The 14,814-nt window shown below is 39.8% G+C and overlaps 2 protein-coding genes across 13 annotated transcripts in view; one reads left to right on the forward strand and one right to left on the reverse strand.

The window, feature by feature from the left end:
• Nucleotides 1-8,508, reverse strand: part of COL4A4 (collagen type IV alpha 4 chain) — a 185,819-nt gene extending 177,311 nt beyond the window's left edge. For 3 of the 10 annotated variants that reach the window (XM_077155308.1, XM_077155309.1, XM_077155310.1), the window contains exon 1: nt 8,007-8,276. The gene's annotated coding sequence lies outside the window, so the exon portion shown is untranslated. Of the gene's footprint in view, nt 1-8,006; nt 8,278-8,392 lie in introns of those variants that run through there. The other 7 variants (XM_077155302.1, XM_077155300.1, XM_077155301.1 and 4 more) reach the window with 4 other exon arrangements.
• Nucleotides 8,269-14,814, forward strand: part of COL4A3 (collagen type IV alpha 3 chain) — a 166,729-nt gene continuing 160,183 nt past the window's right edge. Inside the window, exon 1 of one of the 3 annotated variants that reach the window (XM_077155312.1) lies at nt 8,269-8,479. In XM_077155312.1, the coding sequence (XP_077011427.1) occupies nt 8,477-8,479 (3 nt within the window). In that variant the 5' untranslated portion in view covers nt 8,269-8,476. Of the gene's footprint in view, nt 8,480-8,578; nt 8,826-14,814 lie in introns of those variants that run through there. The other 2 variants (XM_077155313.1, XM_077155311.1) reach the window with 2 other exon arrangements.

Here is a 14,814-nt window from a genome sequence, read left to right on the forward strand (position 1 = left end):
GAATGAAGTCTTAATGTTATGCAACAACATGGATGAACCTTGAAGACATCATGTTAATTGAAACAAGCCAAACACAAAAGGACAAATGTATGATCTCCCTGATTTGAAGCAGTTAGAATAAGGAAACTCATAGAGGCAGAATCTAGAATATGGAAAGTTAAGGATTAAAATGTTCAAGGTTCTTGTTTAGAAGGATAGGAATGTTTTTGTAATGGATGGCCGTGATGGTAGCACAACATTGTGAATGCAGTTAACAGCATATATATATTTATATATTACATATATAACAGCATATATATATAGCTAAATATATATATATTGATTTTATGTATATATATATGAATATGATTAAAATGAGAAATGCTAGATTGCATATATGGTAACAGAATGAAACATTTTTAAATCCACAGAACTGCAGTACACAAACAGTGAGCCCTAAGTTAAACCCTGGACTTTAAAAATACAGTTGTGAAAATGTGTTATCATCAATTGTAACAAATGACACAAACCAATGCAGGATGTTGGTGGTGGGGTAGTGTAGGGGAAACCTGTATTTTATGAAGATTGTTCTATAAACCCTTGACTTCTCTAATTAAAAAAAAAGCAAAAACCAACTACATACTGACTACAAGAGATGCGTTTTAAATAGATAAAAAAAATATATATATACAGATAGATTGAAAGTAAAAGCCTGGAAAAAGATATACCATCCAAATGACAAGAAACAGAAAGCTAGACTGGCTCTATTAATAGCACATAAAATAGACTTTGCAATAGGAAACAACACTTAATAATGATAAAATTCTAATATATCAGGAGATTAATAAAGATTATAAATATATGTGCTTAATAACAGAAGTTCAAAATATATGAAGCAAAAGCTGAAAATCTAAATGGAGAAAGACAAATCTTCAAACATAGTCGGAGACGAATACTTGGTAGAACAAGGCTAAATATCAGTCAAGACACAGAAGATTTGAGCAACACTATCAACCACCGTGACCCTTTTTGTGTGTCCATAGAATGCTAGTGTACCCAACAACCACAGAATATTCTTTTCAAGTGGGCATAATGGATTCACCCAGACAGACATGTGCTGGGTCATATAACAAGCCTCAAAAGATTTCAAAAGATTGAAATGTTGCAAAGAATTAACTTAGAATTTAATACTAAGCCATCTAAGGAAGTTTTCAAATACTTGAAAATTAAACAACACATTTCCAAACAACAAATGAGTTAAAGAAGCTAGGAAAAAATAGAAAATATTTTGAACTGAATGATAACAAAAATAAAGCATATCAAAATTTATGGGACACACTTCACCCAAAGCAGAAAGGGAAACTATGGGTATACATGTTTATTTAGAAAAGAAGAAAGGTCTAAACTCATTTTTCTAAGCTCCTATCTCATGAAAATAATTAAGCCTGAAGGAAAAGGAAGGAAATAATAGAGATAAGAGAGGAAATAAATACAGAAGGAAACACTCAAACGTTACAGGAAAAAAATTAAGAAATTGAAAGTTGTTTCTTAGGTTCTTTGAAAAGGCAAATAAAATTGATAAACCTACCAACTTACCAATGTCATAAATGACACATGGGGAATCCACTATAAATCTACAGCTATTAAGAAGACAATTCAAGAATCTTCTGAATCTACTGAATATGCCAATAAATTTGACAATGCAAAGGAAATGAACAAATTCTGTGAAAGACAAATTATCAATAGCGACACAAAAAAGCAGAAGAAAATCCAAATCACCCAATAGCTATTAATTCATAATTAATTGAATTCATAATTTAAAACACTCCCCAAAGAAAACTCCAGGGCCAAGGTAACTTCACTGGTGAACATTAAAGGAAGAAATAATGTCAACACTTTATAATCTCATTCAGAAAATAGAATAAAAAGAGTACTGTTCATTTTATGAGGTTAGTGTTTCTCAAATACCAAACCACACGAAGACATTACAAGAAAACTACAAACCAAGATCCCTTGTGAAACAGACACAACTCTCCTTAACTCCTCAATATTAGCAAATCGCATCCATCAATATGGAAATATAAATGACCAAGAATGGCCTAGGCAATTTTAAAAAAGAAAAACAAAGTTGGAGGTCTTACACTCCTAGATTTCAACACTTGCTATACAGCTACAGTAAAAAGGACAATGTGGTATTGGTGAAAGTATAGATGATTAGATCAACAGAACAAAAAACCTAAATGTATATAATGAATCGATTTTCCACAAAACTGCCAAGGCAACTTAATGGGGGAAAGAGAAGCGCTTTCAATAAATGGTACTGGAACAAATGGATTTCTATCAGGAAAAATGAAAATTAAAAAATAGATCCTTATCTCACACAAATACACTAAAATTTTCTTAAAATGGATCATCGACCCAAAGGTAATACCATTAAAAAAAAAAAGAAAACATAGGAGAAAATCTCTGCAACTTTGACATAGGTAAAGATTTCCCAGATAACAAAAAGTATAAACCATATAAATGAAAAATATTGATAAATTGGACTTCATCTAAATGTTTAAAAATACTTTGCAAAAGGCACCATTAAGAAAAAGAAAAGACAATTCACAGAAGGGGACAATCACAATACATATAGCGGACAGGAGTCTTGAATCTGAGAATATCAGTACATGAAAAGATATTCAACATTATTAGTCATTAGGGAAAGACAAACCACATTGGGATATCATTACAATTGTTAAAATTAAAACGACTGATAAGACCATAAGACTGCTCAACAAATATATGGAACAACTAGAAATCTCATACATTGTTGGTGAGAATGTAAAATGATACAACCAGTTTGGAAGACTGATTTATAATGAACCTTATACCGGCCATATATCCCAGCTATTTCACTCCTAGTTATTTATGCAAGAGAAATAAACATCCACAAAAAAGACTTGTACAAAAATATTCATAGAGCTTTATTTGTTAACAGTCTCAAACTGGAAACAGTCCAACAGGTGAATGGATTTTTTAAAAAATCCAGGTGTATGGACGATGAAATACTACCTAGCACTAGAAAGAAACAGCTGACACACATATGCATCAATCTCAACATTATTATGTAGAGTCAAAGAATTCAGAGACAAAAGGGCACATACTGTATGATTCTGTTTACATAAAATTCTAGAAAATGTCAACTAATCTACAATGACAGAAAGCAGATCAGTGGTTGCCTGGAAATGGGGGTGAAGAGATGGATGGATCACAAAAGAGCAGGAGAAAATTTTAGGGGGGGGTGATAGAAAAGTTGTATACCTTAATTATAGTACTGGTTTAGTGTTTGCATCTGCTGAAACTCCTTGAATTATGTCATTTAAATGGGTGTGCTTTATAGAACATAAATTATTCCTCAATACCTTTGTTTTTAAAAATCTCCCATCATTATGTTTAAAAAAAAAAGTCTCTGCGCCTACCCTCAAAAGGACCTTGAAATACAGAAAAGTGAAATACATTACTCTATGCTGTTTCTGCACTATACAAGAAAAAGAACTGCTAAGGGACCCCAAAAGAAAGCTACTCTCTCTGATAGGTACGAGAAGACTCCACAGAGATTATGTTCTCTGACCTCTGATTTAATGATCTTAAGAACTAGAGTGGCCCCAAGCAGACCAAGGGAGGTCACTGAACGCGGAGGGAATAACAAGCACCAAGGGCTTCAGGTAAAGAAGTGTGACTGCTGACCTTGAGAAATCCTGAGATGAGTGAGTGACATGGGAGGTAAACAAAAGAGTTGGTTTTAGACAACTGTAAGAATAATACATGTGAAACTAGCTGTGAAGGCAAAGGGGAGCTTCTGGAAGCTTATCAATGAGCCTCTTTTCAGGCACGTGGTAGGATTTCATTTCCCCGCCCCTTGCAGAAGGAAGTACCTCCACAGGGCCACTTCCACTGACGGAATGTGAGTGGAAGTAGTCTGTGTCACAGCGAGGGACAAGCTTTTAGAGCAGTTTATTTATTTACTTATTTTTTTTTTCAGGAAGTGAAATCCACATAAAACAAAATTGACAGTATACAACTTCTGTGACAGTACATTCACAATTTATGCGACCACCAGCTCTAAGAAAATCCAAATGACATGCATCACCTCAAAAGGAAGTCCTTTAACCTATCAAGCAGTTACTCCTCTTTACTCCCTTCCCCCAGCCTCTGGCAACCACCCCTCTGCTTTCTGTCTCTATGGATTTCCCTATTCTGGATAATTCACGTAATATGAATCATACAATATGTGGTCTTTCGCGTCTGACTTCTTTCACTTACGTAGGGTTTTCATGATCTATCCACACTGTAGTGTGCATTGGTACCTCATTCTTTTTATGGCCGAATGCTAGTCCATTACATGACTATAACACATTGCATTCACCTGTTCATTTGTGCTGTTTCCCTTTTGGCTCTAGTGAACAAAGCTGCTGTGAATATACATGCAACTGTATTGTGGGGTGAGCACTTGTTTTCATTCTTTGGGGTATATACTTAGGAGTGGAATTGCTGAGTCATATGATAATTCTATGTTTAACTTTCTTAGGAGCTGCCAAATAGTGGCTGCAGCATTTTACATTCCCACCAGCAGTGCATAAGGGTTCTAGTTGCTCTGTATCCTCAACAGCACTTATTTTTCTTTCTTTTTTTCCTTCTTTTTTTTTGAATTATAACCATCCCAGTGGGTATAAAGTGGCATCTCAATTTGGCTTCAATTTCCATTTCTCTAGTGATCAATGATGTGCAGCATCTCTTCCTGTGCTTGCTGGCCATCTATCTGTATGCCATCACTGGAGAATGTCTAGTCCATTTTTTGTATGCAGTTTTAAACTGGGTTGCTTGTTTTTTTATTGTTGAGTCATAAGAGTTCTTTATATATTCAAGAATCATAAGAGTTCTTTATATGTATGTATATTACAGCAGTTTCTCATTTGGCACATTTTCTTGCCCTGCTGAGATGATCAGAGAAGAACATGTTGACAGGGAATTTCCAGGGTTCCCTGTGTGGTCAGATAAGCAGAGCAGCCCCCACCCTTTCTCCCCAACCCACGCCCTGCCACGAATATGTAGCGTGAACAAAGAAAACACCTTTGTTATTGTAAGCCTCTGAAATGTGGGGATTCTTCGTACGTTCCACAGACTAACTTGTCCTTGCTGATATACTGGCAATTTTTAAAGCCAGTTCTGATAACACAGACGATGAATTACATCTGAACGTAAGGAAGCAGCTGCTAAGAATTTAAGTATGATGCAGAAAGTAGGCATGATTCTTTGGTTATGAAAAGAGGCAAAAATAATAACATAGGGATAAGAGGCCACTTCAATTTTGTTCAAAACCTTTATTTGGCATCAAAGTGAAAATGAGAGACCTCTGTCTCTTTCATATGTGCTAAAATAATCATTCCCTCTTCCTTTTGCTTTTTCACATTTAAAGAACTATGAAAAACTCAGCTCTCTTGACCCAAAGACTATTTTTTTTCTTAAACAAGAATTCAATACCCAGTAAATATACCAAAAATTCTCACCTCTGAAAGCAGAGGCGTGTGGTAAGAAGGGAAGAATGGGTAGTTAGTTCTGACTCTGAGACCAGCCACTTCTTAAACTTTACTGCTATGTTTGCATCACCTGGGGATCTTGTCACAACGTAGTCTCTGAATAAGTGAACCTGGAGCAGGGCCTGAGATTCTGCATTTCTAACAGGCTCACCAGGGATGTTGAAGCTGTCGGCCTCAGGGAGGGGCTAAGGAGCAAGATTCTAGAGGCCTTAGAAGTGCACTGACCTCAAGGGAGCTTGAGGTGTGCTTGAATCTTGATCATTTTACCAGTGACCTGAGAAAAGTATCTCCACCTGTGCCTCCATTTCCTACCAGGTGCACCATAATTTCTTTTCTGCAACTGGAAAACAGAGTTCCAAGGTGTGATTGCTATATGTAGATCCAAGAAAGAGGGATTGCGTGGCTTACCACATTGCATTTCTGCAACTCCCTGGGGTGTGCACCATGACTCTCCCCATGTTACAGAAGAGAAGTCCCAGGCCAAGAGAGGTTAAGTAACCTGCCCAAGATCACACTAATAAAGTGCAGAGACGATTCAAAATCCAGAGTCAACTCCCAAGATCAAACTCCTTACCAGGGCCTCCTCCTCATCATATTTGCACACAGTTTCCTTCCTGTCTGTTACTGCAACACAAGTGACTTGCAGTTGACCACTACCTCCCATTCCAAAGCTAATAAAGCCAAGTACCGTCTTCCATCAAAGCGACTTGATTTCAGGAAAAGGCAATTAAAAAATAAAATTGAGAAATCTTCTGGAATCCAGCAAAGAAAAGGAGCTTTTAACACTGGCATCAAGGTTTGTGTTTCAGGAAGTAATGTCAGTTCATGCAAGATTATCATATGCTGCTCGGAATTCTTGGACCCTGTCACTTCATCAACAGAGCACCTGCTGTCTTAACTCACAAGGATGGCAGGAGAATGTTCCATAAGAACCCTCCCCATCAATGGGGTGAAACTACTGTTTACCACACTGCAACATCATGGTCTGGACACAAATCACAGTGTTCACAAGTCTTAATAGAGGATTTAGTATATGTCTTTTTTTTTTTACCATTCTACCAACAAAAGACCTTAATTCAATGCAGCTAGCTGCAATGTGCATGTAAAGCAGCAGCTGTTAAACTTGGCTGCATGTGAGGATCTCTAGGGAGCTTTAAAATATACTCATAGCTGAGCCTCTGCCACCCCCAGATAATGGATGTAATTGACCCGGCATGTGCCAGGCCTCAGGACTTTTAGAGGCTCCTTAGGCAATTCCTATGTACAGCCATAGTTGAGAATCACTAATGCAAAAGACAGCGGAAAGACTGTCAGATTCACTCTACAGCCAAAAGGAACGGGCATGGGAGGCTGTCTTCATTCACTCTCAGGGTTTTGCTTACCTACATGCCTACATAGGTCCAAGATGCAAACCGAACCCTGATTCTAATTGCAAGCCAATGATTTCCCGTAGTAGCTGAGCAACCGTTTCCCTCACACTTGGGTTTTGAAAACCAGCTGCTGTAAGGTATCCCCGACACTGCCCTAGCGCAGGAGTTCTTAACTTAGGGATGGAACTCGGGTGGTCTGTAAACTTGGATGGGAAAAAATTACATTACAAATTGTTACATTAGTGAACAATTATGAATACTGGCAACAAGCCACAGCAGTGTTAGCAATTTTTCAAGAGTTTGCACCTATAGAAATCACTGTTATTTTCATGTCATATTTCAGTTACCACAAGATAACATTTGCAGTCATCATGTCTTTGAAATCACGGTTGTTTAGCTAATCTGCTGTTAGATCTAGATATTTAATGAATTAATAATGATACACGTATATTAGTATATCATGACTTGAACATTTTGATAATGGTATTTCAGGAAAGCTGATTCTCTTTTCATTGTATTTTATGCATATCAAGAAATTATTCTGAAAGGGGGTGCCTTGGGGCCAAAGGGGTCTGTGGCAAAGAAAGGGCAAGCCCCCTGCTCTGAAGTCTGTGCTCGAACACACTAGCTACTGCACAGTGGCATCCAAGGCCACCTCCACAAAGGGCACTCTCAGAAGGGAGTCACCCTGGACCAGAGTTGGGTCTTGTTTTCCCCTGTATTTCCGCAGATAAGATTTAGCCTGAAAAGCCTGTTCAACGCCGTAGAGAATAACATAGGATTTCTCTTTCCCCTCAGCTGCCTCTTGCTCTTGGCATTTTGGAGTGCCCCAACTGCCAGGCCAGGTAACTCGAGCCTCCAAATTAATCAAAACACACAGCGCCCAGTTCAAGCTCCGGCAGACAAGTCCGAGAGCCAGCAAAGCTCTCCTCTGGTGACCCCACCCCCACCCCCACCCGACTTCAATTTGCAGGGCCGGTCACCCTTGGATGGCACTCTCCCTCTTCCACTTTCCAGACAGGTGCCTGGGGCCCTGGAGCAGTGACGGCCCTGCCAGGGCTCGGGGGCGCCTTACCTCTGGGGGACCAGCGCCGGGAGCCGCCTCCTTGCCCGCGGGGCGCGCACCTCCGGCTCTGCGGCCCCCAAACCTACCGGCGACTCGGCTGCCCCTTCACGGTGCTCTCCTGGCCAAGTCTGGCGGCTGCAAGTCGGGGGTGTGCTGGAGAAGGGGCAGGCGGAGAGAAGGCACCGCCGCGAGAGCCTGGAGGGAGCCGAGGCACCCGAGTGCAGACGACCCGCTCGCCTCCCGCTTAAGCTGGGCGCGGCCACTAGCCACTCCCTCCAGCCTGCGCAGCCACCTCCCCACCGCACACCCCCCAAAACAGTCCACCTCCCACCCACACCCGCCTGCCCCGTCTAGGCCCCAGGAGCCCTGAGAGCATCGCTTCCTTAACCCTTTACCTCGGACCCGCGTCCACCTGTCCTGCAGGCTCTCACCCTTTTTTTCGCCTCCTGGGCACCGCGCCCGGGTCGGAGGGACATTGCATGGTGAGTTGGGAAGGGTGGCGTGGGGGAGGGTGCTGCAAGGGCGGGACCTGGGCCACTTCTTCCCTCCCTTAGCGCCACAGCCAAAAACCTCGGTGGGGAGGGACGGAGCGCGCGGCCGAACCCTACAAAACACGCCGGGGGCTGGCTGGCGAGGCCGGCTTCATAACCCCGGCTCCCCAACCCGCGGCGCGCAGGGGACGCGGTGGCCTGAGAACCTACGTGTCCCCGGACACGCCGGGGCTCTCGGTAGGCGCCCACTATGCGTCCCGGGGCAGCGCCGCGACCGCCCGCGCTCCTGCGGCCGCTCCTGCTGGCGCTCCTGGTCGCGGTTCCCGCGGCAGCCAAGGTAAGCGCCTGTCGCGCGCCCCCTACCCGGGCGCACTTGGCTGCGGCGTCCCGGGGACCCGCCGGCCCCCACGGCGGAGGCGCCGTCCTGCGCGGCTGCCTGGAAGGTGGGGCGGCTCCGGGCTCCGCGCAAGTCCCCGGGAGAGCAGCGTGGGGAAGGGAGCAGGCGGCGATGCCCGGGGAGCAGGTGGAGCGCGCGCTCAGGGAGCGGGTGGAAAAGGAGAGAAGGGAGCTCGGAGTTCCCTAGGAGTCAGGGACGTGGGCGTGGGGTGGGGTGCGGAGGGTCACCGCGGTCGCAAATGAATCATCGACAGGGCCAGGCTCTAATACGTGAGAAAAGCGGTACCGACAGGATTCCTGTCACTGATGGTGAATCCGGGCCCCCAGCACGGGTGGCCGAGAGTGCCCCGGACTGGGAATAGAAATCCGCTCTTCAGTCCCAAGGCGCTGTTTCCTAGCTGTGACCTCACGTTCAACTCTGACCTCTCTTGGGGCTCTGTTACCTCCTTGCCAGTAGTCTTCCAAAATCCTGTCAGTATTGGGAAAATCAAATGCCTTGGCTGAAAAAATAAAAGCACCTTAGTAAAGAGTCCATATAAGGATAAAGTAAGCCCTCTGTCACTTTTACTTCTCTCCTGACTCCCTTTAAATTCCCCGTTATTTATTATGCCCTTCCATTAAAAATAAATTGGTTTTCCTCAAAACCATGTTGCCTCCTAAAGTTGAGGTACTTGTATTTTAACTTGTGAAAGTGAAATTTTACTTTTCAGAAGCCTTGCATTACTTTTATTCCTAAAAAAAAATTAAGTGAGGTGGAAATGAGATCATAAGTTCATTTCCAAGGATGAACAGATAGTTTACAAATTTCATCGTTGGGATTATGGTTGGAAATTAGTAGTCAAATGAATATTTATGTTAGATGAAAAGCTTTTTGGAACCTACAAGTCACAAATAATCCAAAAGTTTTTTTTTTTTCCATTTAAATTAAGTTTCAAATTAAGTTACAATAGGTGAAGTTAAAGCGCTCTTGGGCCATCCCATAACGCTCCTTGCTATCCTGGCATCCCAGAAGTATCCCTAGTTCTATATTCATGTCTCTTTCCAGAAATTTTTTATGCATTTGCATACACATACCTGGACCACAATCAGTGCGTCGTTTTTGTTGTTTAACATAGTTGATGCCGTGCTGCAGATATCCTTCAGCAACCTACAGATTTGTTTTCCCTTTGCTCTGCTGCATAGTTTTCCACAATACGAATATGCCATAATTAATTGAACCATTCCCCTGTTGATTTACATTTAGGTTAGTTCTAGTGTCATTATATTCTAAGGGGTTTTTTGTAAGCCAGGTAATCCCCAATTCTCACAAAAATGCACTTTGTAGACATTAGAAATGCCAACCCAGGTACCTAAATACTTCTCAGCATGATACACTAAATGCATCCAGGCCATTGTGGATTATCTACCTCCTTTCATACGGGAACAAATAAATCCAAAATGAAAAATCCCCAAATGAAGTATTTGTTGTGGTGAAGCCTGGGGAAAAGTTTCAAAACAGAGTTTGCACGTCTTTCTAGACTCCAAAGAAAAGTGAGATTGAGAGAAGGGGCAGAGGGAGAAGAGGAATTTCACCTATGCAAGGACCAGCCTGAAAAAGTGATGCCTCACTACCATTCAGCCTCTTATACGAATTTTCAATAATATTGTCGTAGTTCCTCCTTATTGTTTGATGTAAGATTTTCTGTTTTAAGATTAACCAAATTACCCGTGACTTCTGAATGAAATTGCAATTAATCCATTTGTGTTGTTTCTATCATCCCTTGAAATAAGACCTTGTTAAAAGTTATAAGGATTATCTTTTCCATTGTTCATGCTGAATTCCACAAAAAACATGTGATTATAAATCAGGAAATGTGCCTTCACCTTGTAGAGGAAAGGAATAAAAAGTTAACTGATAACTGTGAGATCCACAGGGCAACCCACAAGGCAGAACTTCAGTTTTCTCATCTGTAAAATGGGAGAGTTAAACACCTACTGGGCCAGCAGGTGATATAAGGAAGGAAATCGTGGGCTGGGGGAGGGGATTTTGGGAGGGGCCATCCAATTCTTGACATTCTAGAATTTGGGCTCGATAGTGCCAGAATCCTTGCTTTTCCCACTGAACCTGGGAATCTAGAGTTTTCGTAAGCTCTCAGATTTTTAATGTTAGCAACTAAATCAAACTTTATTAAAAAAAAAAAAGCATCGTGTGAGCCAAACAGTGTTTTAGTGAAGGCTTAATTTAGGCTTTGGGCCATTATATTTATAATCTTGTATAATCTGCACTAGTTAAGGGCATGTTTTGCCCTAAATGTCTGCAATTCTACTATAACATTTCTCCAAACAGAGGAAAAGCAGTGATGTTGATCCTACATGCCTAATTTAGGTGGGGAGGAAGTATCCACCCACATAATTTGTGCTGAAGCACACACAGCGAAATACCTTGGCTGCGTTGCTGCATGCAGTCGCTTCCACGTCTGATTCTTCAGAGGATCCTCAGGTTGTGGAGCTGTTACCAGGCCAAGCTCAGTGCCTGGAGAATAGCAGGCACTTTGCTGTAGCCTCAGAATGGAGAGCACTCTGTCCCTGATCCCTGGATAAGGTGACGTTCCTGGTTTGAAATATCATCGTCTATCCTTCCTCTTTTTCCTGAAAATTCCAGAACGTGTCAGAAAATATGGGAAGCAAAGATCGAGTTGAATCACAGCTGCAGTTAGGTAGGATATTTTTTCAGCTGGCTTTGTTTTTTTTTCAAATCAACTTGATTAAGGAAATATTTCAAACACACGGAGTAAACACAGCAGATAGCAATTTATCTATCACTGTGATTAAACAAATGTTAATAAGCTGTGGCTTGTTTGCTCTCAGATCTTCCCCTTTGGGCAAAAAAATATATAAATACGGAAAGAATCATACGTATGTGCTTTACCCCTGCTTCCATTCCGGTAAGTTTGTGTGTAGCATTCCCATATTTACACTTCATATGTGTGCGCATGCAATCATTATACAAAATAAATATTACTGTTTTGTGGTTTTTTAAATGTAACAAATGATTTCATTTTATACATATATATATTGGAGCTTGCTTTTGTCACTCAGTATTGTTTTTGCGTTGTATCCAGGTTGATACAGATAGACCTAATTTATTTTAGTAATAGCTGCTGTATAGCATCCAATTATATAGATAAAATAGGGTTTATTTTTCCATCCCCCTCCCACCAACAGTGTTTGTTGTCAAATTTTCATTTTACACAGTTGCATTGCACGTCTTTGTATCTGTATCATTGTGACAACTAGAAGTTGAATTCCAGGTGGTTCATAGAGGAAGCACATTTTAAAATTTTGTTCAGAATTGTCAAACTTATCTTAGAAACCATTGCATCAACAACATATCAGCATACCTATCCCCCTATCTCCTCAGCAAAGCTTGGTGTGCTAAGCTGTTAGTGGGTGTGAATTGGGATATTATTTTGACTATTGAGCTGTGAACATTTTTATATTTTACTGGCCATTTATAGTTCCCTCGCTGTAAATTGTTTATGCCCATTTATCTATTTTGGCCTTTTATTGCTAATATATTAGGAGTTATTTATATATTTGGATTCCAAATTTTTGTCCTTTATGTATATAGAGATAATTTATTTCAATGTGTAAATTTTTCATTTAGTTATTGGTGCCTTAAGGTATGGCTGGGTTTTCTTTTTTTGCCACAGTAATCTCAAATTTATCCATCTTTTCCAAGTTTTGTGTTTTACGTCTTGTCAAAGAAACTCTTTCCTTCACTGGGGTTGTAAAAATGTTCTCCTTATAGATTTTAAGTTTTAGGGTTTGACTTTTTTTAATATTTAGGTCTCTTATCATGGGTTTATTTTCTATGTATGGGATATAGTTTTATCTTTTTCTATACAGATAAAAAATTACCCAACATTATTTACTGAAAATAATCCACTTTTTTTCCCTCACTGTTTCAGAGTGTTACAGTTAGCGATATACCAAGCACCCTTTCTTATGTGGTCTATTTGTAAGCTCTCTGTTCTAGTCCCTTTATATGTATTTGTTTGCCTCTCCACACTACCACACTATTTTTAATCACCATATGTATACTAAGGCTGTATGTGGTAGGACAAGTACCCTGTTTTTATTCTTTAAAATTTGCATGACTATTCTTTCTTCTTTGATCTTTTGGATGAATTTCAAGACCTGCTTATCAAAGTTCCATCAAACATCCATGGGGGAGATTGATTGGTATAGCATTGAACATTCTGATTAGTAAGCTGTTTGTTGCTGGTACATAGAAACATGGCTGGGACATACAGTTACTATAGATTTCCCCCCTTAGATCTTGGGTCCAGCACCTTTATTGAATCAACCTATTATTTCTAATGGAATGTAGTCTCTTAGATATTGTCCCAATATTGCCAGTGAATAATTACAGTTTTTCTTTCTTTTTTAACCTTTTACCTTTTTTATTTTCTTGTCTTACTTGTGCTGCCAAGTCCTTCCAGTTCACTTGTGGTGTTGAATAAAAGCACTGATAGCTGATAACTTTGTCTCATTACTGACTTTAAAGGAAATGCTTTTAATATTTTATTAAGTATGTGGTTGCTGTAGTTTTATATTAGATTCCCTTTATGAGGCTAAGGAATTAACCTAATTTTGTTTTTGTTGTTGTTTTTCTTTCTTTTTTTTTTTGGTCTGCATCTATTTTGAGAAAATCATATGTTCTTTACTTAGTCCATGCGGTAAATTAATATATTTTTAAAATATTTAACTACTCTTGCCTAGCTGTGAATAAACCCTAACTTGTCATAATGGCTCTTTTCAATACACATTTTATTGTTACATATAGCACAAATACGGCAAACAGCAGTAGCACATGTAGAGTTTAATGGCCTATTAACTAAATTCCCATGTGAAGGCCATCCAGATCAAGGAACAAAGCATTGCCAGCTACCAGAAGTTATTCTTGCATCTGAGCCAGCTAGAATCCCCTTCTTATTTCCTGAAAGAAACCAGAGTCTGACTTCTGATAATCACTTCCTTGCTTTTCTTTATATTTTTACCATCTAAAGGTGCAGCCCAAATGCAGTATTTTTAGTGTTCCCTATTCTAAACTTTACGTATGTAGACTCACACTATATATTCTTTTGTGCTTATTTTCTTTCATCAACATTATCTTGTTGAGATTGTTCTATCTTCTTGTATGTAGTTATAGATCATTAATTTTCATTACTGTGTGCTATTCTATTGTATAAATGAACCACACTGTATTTATACCTTCTGCAGTCAATGGTTTCACTTGAGACCATTACAAATAACGTTTCCATAGACATCTTTTACATTTTTGTTGGATATATGCTTAATGGTAGAAATCTTGGGTCATATGATAATGTCCAACTATCATAATAATGCCAAATAGTTTTCCAAGCAGATTGTGCCAAATTAGACTCTGACAGCAGTTTATTGTAGTTCCAACTGCCTACTCTTTCCAACTCTTGAGCTGATCAAACCTTAAATTGTCAACTATCCTTGTGGATACAGAGAGGTGTCTCTTTGTTATTTTAATTTGTATACCCTTAATTACAAATAAGATTAAGCACTTTTTCATATGTCTGTTGGCCTTTTGGTATTCTTAAAAAGTGCTTGTCTACCTTCAACTAATTTTCTATTGAGTTATAGGAATTCTTTATTCTGGGTAGGAAACATCTCTTGATTATATGTGCTATATGTATATCCTTATATTCTGTGGCTAGCTTTTTCATTCTCTGGATGTTATCTTCTGATACATAGTTGTTAATTTTAATATGGTAAGATTTTGAGTCCTATTTTTAAAATCATATATTACTCTGAGGTCATAAAGATGTTCTCCCAAATTAAATTCTGAAAATCTTATTGCGTTACTTATCAGTTCACAACTGATAATTGTATAGGAATGAGCCAGAAGTGAGTTT

Source organism: Tamandua tetradactyla, chromosome 3 (assembly GCF_023851605.1).
Source record: "Tamandua tetradactyla isolate mTamTet1 chromosome 3, mTamTet1.pri, whole genome shotgun sequence".
Lineage (NCBI taxonomy): Eukaryota > Metazoa > Chordata > Mammalia > Pilosa > Myrmecophagidae > Tamandua > Tamandua tetradactyla.